This window comes from Molothrus aeneus, chromosome 4 (assembly GCF_037042795.1).
Source record: "Molothrus aeneus isolate 106 chromosome 4, BPBGC_Maene_1.0, whole genome shotgun sequence".
Classification (NCBI taxonomy): domain Eukaryota; kingdom Metazoa; phylum Chordata; class Aves; order Passeriformes; family Icteridae; genus Molothrus; species Molothrus aeneus.
The window spans coordinates 65,333,062-65,347,087 of record NC_089649.1 but is presented as its reverse complement, the minus strand read 5'-3'; the positions used below and the strand labels follow the sequence as shown (position 1 = coordinate 65,347,087).

Sequence of the window (14,026 nt, the reverse complement as noted above, 5' to 3'; positions counted from 1 at the left end):
AGGTTTGCATTTGTAATTTATGAACAGGCAGATACTAAATCAGACCAAAAGGTTATCTCTGCAATGCTAAATCTTGTTTTCCCAAAAGAACAGTCTCTAAAAATTATTTTCCCCTGATTTGTGCTTTTGTGATGTGTAAGGATGGCAGTACTATAATTAATCCCCTCTTGACTCTGCTCATGGATGTTGTAACTTCATTCAGCAGCATAGTTACACACTGAACAAGCTGAGATTTTAGCTCCTTACTTACTTACCAGAATTAATGGGAGCAAACCATTCCTCTTGGGCTATACAGGAGAGACAGGTTGTATAGAGCAAGTGGAAAAGAAAAACATTAGCCAGCAATTCAGTCATAATTCTGGGAAGGAGTTTCTGCTCCTGAAAAAAAGATTGTGTGCCTGACCTTCCTGGGCACAGAATGCCCCCAACTTTCACCATGAAATTATTGAAGGTTGAGTCTCCTCTGAACCAGGCAAAGCAAACACAGTGCACAGTCCCTTTGAAGGTCTGTGCATGCTCCTCAGTGCTGTGCCTGCCCTCAGCTGGGCTCATTCTCTTTGAAACAAGCACTGCTGGTGTCTAATTTGTGATGGGAAATGTGGTTTTTGGGGGGTGATGTAACCCCTGAACTTAGCTTTGATTTGACAAAATCCCTTTTATCATCTTCATTCCATGGTATCATTGCATGCAGGACAAGTGCAGTCAGTGTTGTCCTGGAGTGCAGCTCACAGGGCACTGAAAGGGGGATGGAAGTGCAGGCTGGAAAAAAGGGGTTCTGAGTTTGGGCTCAAACTCCCTCTCAGAGTTTTGGTGGTTGCAGCTGCTCCTGGCAGCCCTGGGACTGGAATCACAGGAACACCTGGGAAAGCAGGCACGAGTGCCAATGCCCCCTGTAAGTCAGAACCATTCAAATGGCAGGCAGTGCATTGACCAATTCCTCAGTGCAATCCCTGCTCTGTCCTCATCTCCCAAAAAGCAGCTGTAGTTTGTTGTGGTGATTTTCAAGCTCTGGGGGAGCAAGTTGCTTGAACCAGGTGCCCCATGCAGCTGCTCAGACTTCAGGAAAACCACTCAGCAGACTTCAAGAGAGATTAATCAAATGGCCTGGCTTTAAAAACCTTACCCAGGGCAGGTGAGTCACTGCTGGATCTTGCATGTCAGAGCAGAATCATCCTTCCCCAGACCTGGGCTACACAGCCTGTGCCTCTTTAAATCTGCGCTGCGTGCTGCAGTGCTCTGCATTGTTGCCATGGCAGAAATCTCCCCATAGTAATAACCTCTTTCAGGGAAGGTTAAAAAGAGACAGTGCACATGCTCAGAAATGCTGCACTTGTTCTCTTAGCAGTTTGCAGCGGCCATTTCAAAGAAACCATCACAAAGACAAGAGAAAGATCAGGTACTGATATTTTTTCCTTTGTTAAAGGGGGTGAATTTTCTCTTTCATAGAAGTCCATGCACAGATGTGTCTCTGTTCCCAGCTGCACTGCAGGGAGAGACCACCCTTGTAAGCCTGTCATGATTATTCCTTGCAAATTCCCATGCAATAACTAAGAGGCAGGAGTCAGGTGTGATTTAAGATGATTGCTGCCCTAGAGGAGCAGTTGTCCTGCAGTGGGGCTCACATACAAAGCTGAGCTGACTCTGGGCTGGGTGATGGGTAAGGTACCCCAAAAAAAGTTTAACAGTGTGTCTGTTTTGTTTTGTTGAACCTTCATAGTACTCATAGTCAGCTCTGAGAATAGCCTCTGCTCCTGCTGACCAGGAGGCTGCTTCATCAGGTGCTTCCAAAAGAGGCTGATGATGTCCTAATTTACTATTACTTGGAGACACTCTGCTGCATCCTATTGCAAAGACTGCTATTTTTGATTGTACTTGTTTTGATGCGGATCACCATTAATTAAAACAGAAAACCCAAACCACTTGTAGTGATTTAATCCCTTTATTTTAGGGGTTGTAGAGATTAAAAAAAAAAAGGATCACATCAGATCCAAATAGTGGGTGGGACACGAAACCCAATATGAGGGTATAGAAATTATATTACCCTGTCTTTGTGTTGCCATGGGCTCAAGTATATCTGTGACTCTACTTGTACAGGTATGGTTCTGAACCATTCCCTGCTCTTGTGTTTGGGTTGAGGTGCACAGGCAGGGGATGTGTATAATGCTGCTCCTGCCCTGGCTGAATTGCTGGTTTGCACATGCTGCAAGTGTTTGTGCAGAGTTTGCAGCTCCACTTTAGCTGTGTCTGAAAAGGTGGATTGCACATATTGAAGAGCAGTCTTGTTCTGTTCTGTGTTTGTGGCAAAATGGGGAAAACCCTTCCCTTTCCTGCCTCCCTCTACTGCCTTTCTAAATGTGAAATACAATCTGTTCTGGGGAGTGCTGTACTCTTGCATTCAGTACATGCAGATCTAATGCTCTTATGCAACATCTTTTGCTCAAAAAGCACCAACAGAAAGAGGCAGAATGTTGTCCTGCTTTCCCACAGTTAGCTGAACAGATTTTTTAATGTGGGTTTTATTGTATTGCCATAACTTAGCCTTATTTTAGTCTATCTTTCTTCCATTTTGATGTACAGGAATGAAAGGTAAACTTGGCTGAGCTAAGGAGCTCTCTAGCAGTGTGCCAGAGTCCTTGAGGCTTGGATTGGGATCTCTAAAGCAATTGCAACTTGAGCCAGTCCCTTTTGCTCTGAACAGTTTACCTGTTGGGTCAAGAAAACACTTAATTTGAAACTTATAAAAAACTTCCCTCTGTGTGAAAGAAAACTGCTGCTGGACCAGGTTGTACCCGGGTCTGGGCATGGTGTGGCCTGGCAGGAACAAATGGATGGCTGCAAATAGTGGTCTGAAGCCCAGATTAGGAGGGGAAACAGAAGGTCAACAAGTTTTGATGCATTTACCATTAGAAATTCTACTTATGAATTTGTGGAGGTTTAACAAAAGTCTTTTTCTTCAAATAGATTCATAAAGGAGTTTTTATAATTAGCACGCTGTGTAATGCTAATGGTTACCTTTAGTTATTTTACTTGTGAAAAGATGATGCAGTAAAGGAAGCCAGAGGCCAAAGACCTTGTTTCCAGGTTATGTTTCAGCCAGCTCTGTAATCCCTGAAGTTTTGATCTCAAAGTGTAGCAGTGAACCAGCTCCCCAGATTCATGTCCGTGTAGTTAGGAAAAAGTCACAGACCAGGCAAAGCATCCTGGCCTTCAAATGAAACCAAGAACACACCAAGGACTTCTTATCTTGTGTAGGAATGTTCTCTCACAGTTGAGTTTTATGTACACTCTGGAAAGGTACAGAGAACTTCTCTCCATGCTCTACATCTTCTGATATTTTGTCTTCTTTCAGAGGAAGACTGACAAATCTTTAGCCATCATCAGGGACATTAACTTTGTGACAGAACCCTTGTGTGTCTGTAGTGTTCCTCACTAACTTGTTTATGTCTCTTGACAAGCAGAGAAGCATCCATTCCCAAGATGCTGGCACCCTGCCTTCTGAGGAGAGCCATCCTTACAGTTCCTTTGGTATTTTTGGTTGCACTACTTGTCTCAGAGCCTGTCAGAGCTGACCAGGAAGCAGGAACAGCCATCCCAGCTGAAAGTAAGTACCACCCTGCGGTCCTCTCCTACAGCCCCTGCTGCAGTTTTCATGTTGCAGCACTCTGAAGTTTGCCCAAATAATTCAAACTATTTTGGATATGTCTTGCCTACATTGTTTTAAAACCACAGCCTGATAATCTACCAGTGCTGTTTTGCTCCTGCATCCAAAGCTCCTCACTCTCTTATCTTTGTCTCTTGCTTTTTGCTGAAATCTGCCACTGTTCTGCATCTTTTCTTTGGTCCATTGTGTTAGCCCTTTCTATGCCAGCAATCACCATGTTTGTTTTTCAGAGACATTACCGAGACTTGTTCTTTTTCATCTGACATTGTCTGTTCATTATATTTTGTTCTTGAGAATGTTTGCTATTTTAAAGTCATGATTTTTATTTAAAAAATTCACAATGACGATGCCAAGAAACCATTTTGTCAACACCTAGTCTTGGGGCTTTCAACCACCTAATTCTCCTTTGCTGATCTGTTTTGAGTTTATTTTATTTTATAAGCATAATGACAGATCCTTGCATCAAGTTGTTGATGTGAAAAACTGCTGTCCTCTCCTTTTGTCCAGTGTAAATACAGTAGCACTGAAGTTGGGTGATGGTACAACAATGATGGAGCAGGTCTTTAATACTATTTAATGTGGAGGGTTTATATATATATATAATTAGTATTATTATTTCTTCACCAGTTAAAGACTTTGGCAGGCTCCCTTTCTCCAGCAGGCAGAATTCCTGGCTGCTGGTCAGCACTCAGATGTGAGCTGGGAGCTCATTGTCCAGCATGTCAGAGGCATGTACAGTCCAACATCACGTGTTTCCAAAACGGGCTTACGGACAGGACACAGGCACAGCAGCATTTCCCAAATTAGCCTGGATTTCATCCTTTCATTCACACCAGACCCCAAAGAGCAAACTAAAGCTGGGCTCAGGATTTCTGGTGAGGTTGTCAGCCAGGCACAGGCACAGAGAGGCCAATGAGAGCAGCTGAGCCTGATGAGCCTGATGAGCTCAAGGTGTTTGTCTGTCTGTCTTTGCTGTCTCAGTACTGTTGTCTGTTAGGGCACAGATCTGTGTTATGTGGTGAACAAGCCAAAGCAAGCCTTGTGCCCTTCAGTCTGAATGTCTCAATCTGGGAACATTCTCTTTAACACTCCAATAAATCCAGATTGCAGCAGTTCTGCTTACCAGCACTGCCTGCTGATAGCAGGGCATTTGGTTGAGCAAAGCTGTGTCAAAGTTAGAGGCTGAAGTGGTCTGTCTTTATGATATTGTAGTCAGTTTTATTTTATTAGTCTTCTATTTAGAGCTCACATTTGTTAGATCAGGAGATGAGATTTTTCTAGGGAGCAGGTTCATGTTTTCAGACATAATTTCTGAAAAATCTGAAGATAATGTTGAAAATGTACCCAGGGTTAGTGGAACAAAATGAAAGACTCAAGTTAAGAGTTTAATGTTTCCATACAATGAGCTGTGGAAGGAAAAGTGGAACAGCAGTGTAGTGGGAAGAAAAATATTAATGTAAATTTGAAGTAATTCTTTTATAATTGAGAGACTGGGTGGGCCATCACAGTGAGCCAATTAAAATTACCTGGGTTGTTTAGGAGTATCAACATCAGTACTCACTCTGTGGACTCTTTTCTGTAGCACTTTCTGATACTCAAAATCACAGTTTAGTCCTTCTAGTTAATTCTTCATGCCATACAGTCATGATTCTCTCCTGAATCTCTGCTAGGCCGCCCCTGTGTTGATTGCCATGCCTTTGAGTTCATGCAGAGAGCTCTGCAGGATTTAAAGAAGACAGCATATAATCTAGACACAAGGGTAAGGAAACATTAAATGTCTTTTTTTTTTTTTCCCAATGTAAAAGAAAGTTTTGTGGATAAAAGTAGGTAAGGTGGATGGATTTTGCACACTCGGTGAACTGTGCTGTCCTGTGCTCTAAGGTGAGGCTGGTTAATTACATTTCACCTCTCTGTGCAGTAATCTGTGGAATTCTTCTGCTTTGGGGTATCAGGGACAATAGGAAGTGTAGGGAAGTGTGAACTGACTGTCCTTCTCTTGCCAAATTAGAGCCATTAGTGCTGATTTTCTCTCTCCAAATACTGAGCACACACCTTTGTTTTTATGTCAGGGGGAGTAAGGTGGGAGTATAATTTCTATATATTGCCCAAAAGGAAAGAGCCTTTCCTTTTGGGTAATATATATAAATTATATACTCTTTCAGCTCAAACAAAAAGCTTACTAAAATAAAATAGTCCCCTGCATATGCTTTTATCCCTGGGGAGAAGCTAAGGGAGGAAACATCCATAGAGAGTTTTTCCATTTCTCTAATTTCATAATGGTGAAAAATGCCACAAAGTAGAACAGCACAGGGAATGAAACTTGTTTGGCTTGCAGTGAGTGTGCAGAATGTGCCAGGGCTGGCACCTCCCTTCTGTGGGGGATGTGGATCTGTCTCTTGCTGCAGCAACCTGCAATCTGTGTCCCAGCTGCTGTGTGTCCCAGGAGGGTGGCTTTGTCCCCACTCCTGGGTACCCTTTAGCTGGAGTGCTATAGACACACTCCTGCACACATTGCTCAGCAGAAGGTACTGAAACTTTTCTGCTTTTCTGATTTATGGTCAAGGCTGTTCACAGGTCGAAGCCTGTGAGCTGTTGTCTTTGAGGAATGGTTTGAGGTTGCTTCAAGCAGGGTCCTTGATGTTTAGGTGAAAATGCAAGTGCATGAACCAAGATGCCTTGAATTGTGACATGCTAGAAAAAAAATAAACATTCCAGCAGAACCAGATTGGTATGTAGCACATTTACAGCTAAACAAAATCTGTTCAATAATTACAGGTCAAATATATTCTGGGCTTCATGAACAAATCTTGCTAATGAATCTGCTGAGCACTTTATGCAGCCCAAACAAGATGTTCAGATTGTGCTGTAAAGTGGTTTTAGCACAGCTCTTCCTACTACAAACCTTTGAACTTTTCATCAGAATTTTTTCATCTTGATGCAAAGTCTCTTAAGATTTTCTCTGGGTGTCTGGCAGTGACCTTTATGAAACCTTCAGCTTGCAGACCAAGAGAAAAGCTTTATCAAACACAGACATCCAAAGTAGAAGTAGCATCAAGAACCCCCTGTGTTTTAATAGTTTTTAAAAAATAAAAATTAAAGACAGTCAAAGAGATAACATGAGGATAGGAAAAAAGTCAGTTGAGATGAATGTCCTATTATTGGCTTTCACACTTGTAGATTTGACAGCAAGCCTGAAAATGTGATATATTCCCATGAAAACAAACCTATCACTTCCTTATCACTTTAAAATCTAAATAATTAAATTCATATTGAAATCCTTCAGTTTCCCATGACTGGAACAGGCCTATTCCAGTCATTAAGCTAGGAATTCTGCCTACATCCTCAAAAGACATGGAAATATTTAACAGTTGAGGACTTCTTGGAACTGTCTTCTAGGGTATTTTAATTCTTACTTTTATTATTCAGCTGTGGCACTATTTAATGCAAACTGAGGGCTTTGGGACCACTGCTTTCAGCCACATATATTTCACATTTGACTATTTTAGTCTGTTTAGCTGTTTTGTGGGGTAAATATTCCTGTCCCTGAAAATACAATTCCCTTTGTTAATATTCCCACTGGAGACATTAATTTCCTTGAAAAACTCTCCTTTGTTTGCAGGCAAGATTGTTAGATGATGACTAAGCAGCTCTAACTGTGTTGGAGGGGGAGGGATTCCCAACAGCTTAGAGAGGAAATTCTCATTTAATTCCTCCTGCACATCTTACCCTGTAGTTCTGTACAGGGGAAGCCTGTGTATCATTTTATTGCACAAGAATATTGCTCAAGAGCTTTCACACTTCATTTGGCCCTGGGTTGATTTACATGGTGTCTCAAAGCAAACTGACTCTGGAATAAGTCACAGACCCTTTTATGAAGGCCACAGACTGGATCTCCTTCCTTTTCCAATCCCAATAGGTTTTTGTAACCTACCCTGGTGTGATGGTCCCTCACTAATTGTCAGGCTGGCTGATTTCTACACATCAGATCTGTTTACCCCTCTCTGCCCTGTTTTTTGTTGCTGCTGGTCCCTCAGAGCAGGCTGGAGTAGTTGTTTTGGCAGTGAGAATTAACTGTGGGCAGTGTTTTCTGGGAATTTCTGTGGTTCACCACTCAGCCCAAGTGCCACATGTGGTCATGGGCTGGGGAGAGGAGTCTTGTGCTGCTGGGAGGGAGCTGCTCCCACCACAAGCCCTGCTCTTTATTGCTTTCTAAACTGTCTGTGGTTGTTTGGAATGTTTAAAGCACAGTAAGCTGGATGTGCCCCTGAAAATAAAAAGAAAGGCTTGAAAATGTTATTAAAGATATATAAGATGGTAAGGAGCCTTGGGACTCAGCTCCAGAGATGTTGGCATGCTGTCAACCTCCCTTAACCTCAAACCATGGCAAATGGTGTCAGTGAGGTGGTGAGAAGGTGGTGATTGAAGGTCTTTTCAATGATTGGCAAAGTCTGATCAGATCTTTTCAGTTTTGCAGGGCAGCTGAAAGAACTAAAAGTGATACCTGATTTAATATGAAACCACAGGGTTGTGGTTTTTCCCTGAGATTTATCATCTGGGAAAAAAACCAGCCTGAGCAGCAGATGGCTTTTCCTGCACTAAGAAGGCAAGTGCAGAGCAGGATGCTTCAGCCCAGTTCTGCTCTAAGTGCCTTTAGCTGATGTGGGTCAATGGATAGCACAGCTTTTAAAACACAGCCTTGAATCCCATGGCAACTCATCTTTTCCAGGAATTGCAAGTCAGGCAGGTTAAGGATGGGTGTGGTTGGCATTTAGAGCTGGTGGGCCTCATAATGCCTTTTTTTCCTGTGCCTAGCTACAGTAGCTGTGGCACCAGCAGGGATTAATTTGGTGAGTGGACTTCCACAGCTACTGTGTCCCATGGCAGTGAGGGGGGAGTTTTCTCTTGGATCAGGCTGATTTTTAGCTACAGCTTCAGCTCATGGTAGACAAACTGAGGTGAAGATATGATGTTGATGTCAAACAGCTCTGCTGCATCGTGCTTCTACTGAAGCAGCAAGTGCTCCAGACAGCCAGGAAAACCCAAGTGTGTGAGGAAGGATTCCCAGATTTCCTTTCCCTGCCGTCCCCTCCCTGGTCCCCAGCCCTTTCTCACACAGGAGGGCTGAGAGGGTGCAGCCTTTCAGACCATGCCCAGCTCCAGCTCTCAGAAGTTCCCAATCCACCCTCATTGCTTCAGAACCAGGGATCTGTGGGCAACAGAGATCTCCTGATATTGATGAACCTCTGTTCAACCCAGAGACTTCCAATTTCACCAGTTTGGGACCCCTTTCCTTAAAGAAGTCAGGAATCTCATCTTGTATTTGAATTGTGATTGCTCTGTGCCAGCTCAAAACCTCTTGTCTGTTTTATTATCAGTAACTACTGAATTTTTGTATTATTAGGAGAAAGTCAAAGAAAAACAGGAGAAATTAGAGAAATTAATTTCTTCACTGAGAGTGGGTCCCAATTTAATTTAATTTTAAGTTCAGAGTCTGTTTTTAAGTAAAATAAAGTTTCTGACATGATTTGGGAGGGGTGGGGAGGGGGCTTAAGCCTCTAATGAACTTCTTAGCTTATGCTCCAGTTTGTGCTGTTGAAATAAGATTGTAAAAAAGAAAAATAACTTCCTCCATGTCACAGGAAATAGTGCTATGTTGGTGTGCCAATTAATCCCACAAAAGCAAAATCATTTTGTAGAGCAGTAAACAACAATTCTGATTTTTACCCCAAAATTCACCTCATACTGCTAGTTCCAAATTGTAGAATAAAAATAAAATGGACTTTTCTTTGGGACCTCATTAGTTTTACAATGCTGACATTTGTTTTTTGATGATGTTTTTCCTCCCTCTAATAGACAGAAACTCTGCTTCTTCAGGTGGAAAAGAGAAATCTGTGTGACTGCATAGCTGCCAATCTGCTGAACTGAACCCTGGAGACCCCTGAGGAGACTCACCTGTCCAGCAGTTTTTAAAATGCAGCTGTATAAAATACAGCTTTATGGAGTTCATGTGGCAAGCATGTATGCCCCAATGTGCTGATGAAACTGGGGCCTGTGTCTGATGTATTTGTCTGTTCTGTATCGTTTTTTAAAAGTACCCTCTTTTCACATCTGCTGGACTGCTAGTAAGGTCTCAATTCAGTAAATCTGTTACTTGATTTTAGGGTGGGGAGGGGGGAAATGTACCTGCTTTGATTTTTAAATCAGAATTTGCCAAGTGTAACCCCCCCCCCCCCCCGATAATTTTGGAGGACAGTGCCCCAGAGACACATGCAGCTGTTTTTTGTCTTTAATATGAACATATGTCTGTGGCAGCTTACCCAGTTACATTGAGACATGCCACTGCAGTCTCTGTAGGCTTTGCCTGTGTATTAAAGATGATGAAGTCCTTTCTGTTTGTTGTCTGTGCTGTGCCCACCTTCAGGCATGTTGTAGTTCTGTCAGCTGTAATGGGGTGTGTGTCATGAGGAGTTACACATCTGCTGTTCTTGGACCAAAGCAGTTTATATCTCAGTGCTGAGCCATCTGCTGTCCTGCAGAAGAGTACTATTTTCTTTAATTAAAATGTTTGGTTTCTTCCCCTCCTTCCCTGAACACCCTGTTCTTGCCCTAGTGAATTTCTGAGTAGTTTTATTTTAGCAGGTCAAATGGACAGAGTGAAAAGGAGAATCAGGGTATGATTAGGCAGCCTGGCCAGTTCCAGCTGTGCCAAATGCTGCCACCAGCAACTGCTCAGCATCACACTGAAGGACAGCTCTGTGCAGTGCCAAGAAGTTTCTTCATGAGTCTGTGCCTTATTTTGCTTCAAGTGAAACACAGGGATTAGGTCACACATACTTGGTCCATCCCGTGGTGGACTGTACTCCAAATGTTTTGGTTTTCTCTGGTAGCTGCCTTTGAAAACTGCTCCTTCTGTTTCAGGCAAGAAGAAAGACCTTTGTACCTGAAAGCTGAGCTTGTTTCATCCTCACCTCTCCCCCTTTATTGTAAGAGTCTGAAATAGGCTGAGCACTGTGATGAGGAGGTGCTTGGAGTTCTGCTGTCCTTTAGGGCTGTCTCAAATGATTCCAGCATTGAGACCTGGCTTGGGAAGGGGATGGGACATCTGAAGGTAAAAATCCCTTCAGCTGAATTTGGAAGCAAGTTCCTGCCTGTGGGTGTACTTACATAAATAAATAGCTGTGACTTTGCTGGAAGTGGATGGGAGAGGAAACACAACTCCTGCTCTGCCCCTGCAGCTGCAGGAATGGTAACAGCAGCTGGAGGAGCACCACAGGGCCCTGAGTGCCTTCCAAAACCTTCCAGAGCTGGGAAAACCCATCCCTGTGCACTGAGAAGCACAGCATGCCCTTCTGTGTGTGACCAGGACACAGGCCAGCACAGAAGCCCAGTGTGAATGGGAGAGAGGATTCTGCTGTTGTTTTTCCAAATCCCCTCAGGGAGCAGCTGTGCTGTGTTTCTCACTAAGTCCATTCACACAGCATGGGAGCACTGGCACTGCTCATTTTGGGCTGCTTGGCAAAGCCAGTCAGTGCCAGCCTCACCTGCAGCTCCCCTCCCAGGGGGTGGCAAGGGGCAGCAGTCCCTATCCATGGCAGAGCACTCAGGCTTTCTGGGAGCAAAGCCTCCTTTGGAGGGCTTCAGCTGGTCCTGGCTGCAGCTCAATGGCTTCTCAGAGCTCCTTGGCTTTTGCTGCACTTGGCTTGTCCCCATCTTGTTCTAGCTTGGCTTTGTTCCCCTGCTTTGCTCTGGACCTGTCTTCTCTCTCCTCTCCCTTTCAACCTCCATTCCCTCTTCCATTCTGGCACTGCCCTCCCTCTGATCCCAGGGATTTCTCAGGGCACTCCAGGCCCTTCAGTCTGGTGACTCTGGAGTCACTGCAGGTGTGGGTGGTGAGGCTGATACTCCCCAGGTCAGCAGCCCCTTTAGTCCAGCTGGCAGCACTGCCAGAGCAATGGGTGACACCAATTTACCATGGAGCAACAACAGCATCTCATTCCCAGGGAAGAGGAACTCACCTGTTCAGGGAAGACATTGTGTGGAAAGATCCCTTTTTACCTAAAAATGAACATTCCTATTGCAGAACTTGGAGGAAGTCCCAGAACAGCTCATTTTCAGATCAATTATTCTGAATTATTCTGTGGACTGTCCCCTAGGCTGCTGTAAGCTCACTGGCTTGTTACAGGTGTGGTCAAGAACCCAGCCATGTTTGCCAGATGGAAACACCTATAGATCTTCATGAATTTTTCCCTGTGATTGCACAGACACTAGTTTGAACAAAAGAAAGCATGATAATTTGGAATTCCTACAGTCATTTTGCTGCACCTCTACTTTGTCATTCACTTTGTTGGAACTGGAGAAGTGAAACATGGGACAGAATTGGGCTGTTGACCCAGCCAGGAGGGGGATAGATGGGGAAAGAGGAATAACTTTCTCATTCTGTTTCTCAGAATCTGAAAAATTTAATTTTCCTTTCAGTCTGCAGAAGCTCCAATACAAGCAGGATTTTCCTAGTGGTGATTTTTGCATGCTCTTTTAAATTACCTTACCTATTCTCTTTTCATTCAATTACTGCTCTGTATTAATTCTTGTTCAAAACCACCCAAATGACAGGAGAGCACCATTTCTGAAAAAGAATTGGCAGGGAGGTGTGGGAATTGCACCCAGCAACTAGAATATGTGTTCTGGGCAAGCGAAAGGAAACTTTGGAAGAATTTGAATATGTAAAATCAGGTTTAGTATGAGAGAGTGGCAAAACTCAAGACCATTTTCATAGAGAACAAAACCACAGCAGAACCATATAAAGTGCTGGCAAAGGAGCTAGGATAAACAGGAGCAGTGGACTGGGAACTAGACTGGGAACCTTCAGTCTAGTCAAGAGATGGCTGAGGAGGGTGACAGAAGTTTATGAAGCCATAAGTGACCAGGGAATGGCTGTTTGCTGTCCCTTTGCAAACAAGCAGTGGGGTGCACTGGACAAAACCTGCTGGAGGCAGGGTCAGAGCAAACATGAGGATGATGCTCTTGACCTGCTGTGTGTCCCAGTGCTGGAAATCTGCCTCTGTGCCTCCTACAAGATGTGCATTTTTTTCTCCTCAAAATCCAAAGTTCCTGTTAAATCCAAACTATTACACAGAAATATAATGGGGTCATCAGCACACTCATGCATCCTTCTCACTGTCCACCTTGTCCTGTTTTATTCCCTGTTCTACATTACATGGTGCCTCTTGCTTTGTGGCCGCACTGAAAGCAGTCTGGGCCAGAGAGATGATGTCAATTGCATTGCCAGGTGGCCATCACACCTTTAAGTGTTGTCAACTTATTAAATAAAAATCACAATTTAAAATATTTTGGCCTGATGCTCCAGTTTCAAGCACAGTATTCATTTATATGGGTTTGCAGTTTAATCTCTATGTAGATATTCCTTAACTTTCCAACTCCATCTTGCTGCTCCAGCTGTGACTCTGTAGAGTTGGGAAGTGGCAGAAATTATATTTTCAACACCTCTAAACACTTAAAGTTTAAAAGGTGACTTAAAGCATAAGAAGAAGAGTTCCAGGCATGGATGCCATGAGAAAAGAAATGCAAATATCTGCAGATTTTCTATTTTTACATTGATCTGCCTACACTTTTCATTCCTCACAGTCAGGGCTGTCATCATTTGATTCCTGCTCTGAACCATGAACTTTCTGAAAACCTGCTAAGACATCAGCTTGTCTTCATTAGCCTTGAGCACCTTTTGCTGTTTAAATCAAAGCAAGTGACACTGCACTTTTCTGCAAAATTTAAGTGACAGAACTATAGATTGTTCTCTTTGTCAAGGGAGTCTGAAAATGGGGCAGGACTGGCAACCCTCCCGTTATTCTTCACATCTTCACTTTTATTTGAGAGTCCAAATCAGCTGGAAAGACTGCTGCTGACTGGGGATGCAAGTTAGACCCTTCCACAGAGTAGGCAGAATGCAGATTTCAAGGGAGAGCAATGTTCAATTTCTTGTTTAGATGTGGAGGGATCTGAATATTCTCTGTGTGTGCATTAATAACTGCACTTAATGTTCATGCTCAGGCAAACAGAATGGTAGCCTCAGCCCCAAGCTACATCTCATTGTTAAATGTTTTCTAAGAATTTATGCTTTTCTTTTAAAACTTTATTTTTACCCAATTCTTTTATTTTATTCCTAAAGTCCATAAAGTATTTGGCTATGCAAAAGCAATGCAGGCAGAAAATGTGGGCAACATAGAGACACAAATGAAGGAGTCCCATTACTGGGATTTTTGTGCAGTGAGGGACCCATGTGAATTGTTAGATAAAGAGAAAAACCACAGCTTCTATCTAGCTTTAAGTGCTAAAAATGTTTATAACATGACA

At 43.2% G+C, this 14,026-nt stretch overlaps 1 protein-coding gene across 1 annotated transcript; it reads left to right on the top strand.

Moving 5' to 3' along the window:
• Positions 1 to 1,299: 1,299 nt before the first annotated feature.
• LOC136555744 (NELL2-interacting cell ontogeny regulator 1-like) lies at positions 1,300 to 10,051 on the top strand. The gene is made up of 4 exons (XM_066548724.1): positions 1,300 to 1,396; positions 3,459 to 3,601; positions 5,332 to 5,420; positions 9,515 to 10,051. Exons 2-4 carry the CDS (start codon positions 3,478 to 3,480, stop codon positions 9,584 to 9,586), a joined length of 285 nt encoding a protein of 94 aa, XP_066404821.1. The 5' UTR covers positions 1,300 to 1,396; positions 3,459 to 3,477; the 3' UTR covers positions 9,587 to 10,051.
• Positions 10,052 to 14,026: the final 3,975 nt, after the last annotated feature.

Excerpts from the sequence above, each read along its gene's own strand:
- LOC136555744 (XM_066548724.1), top strand. The coding sequence starts at position 3,478 with ATGCTGGCACCCTGCCTTCTGAGGAGAGCCATCCTTACAGTTCCTTTG. Across the intron at positions 3,602-5,331 it reads AACAGCCATCCCAGCTGAAA|GCCGCCCCTGTGTTGATTGC; the intron begins GTAAGTACCACC and ends AATCTCTGCTAG. Across the intron at positions 5,421-9,514 it reads CATATAATCTAGACACAAGG|ACAGAAACTCTGCTTCTTCA; the intron begins GTAAGGAAACAT and ends TCCCTCTAATAG.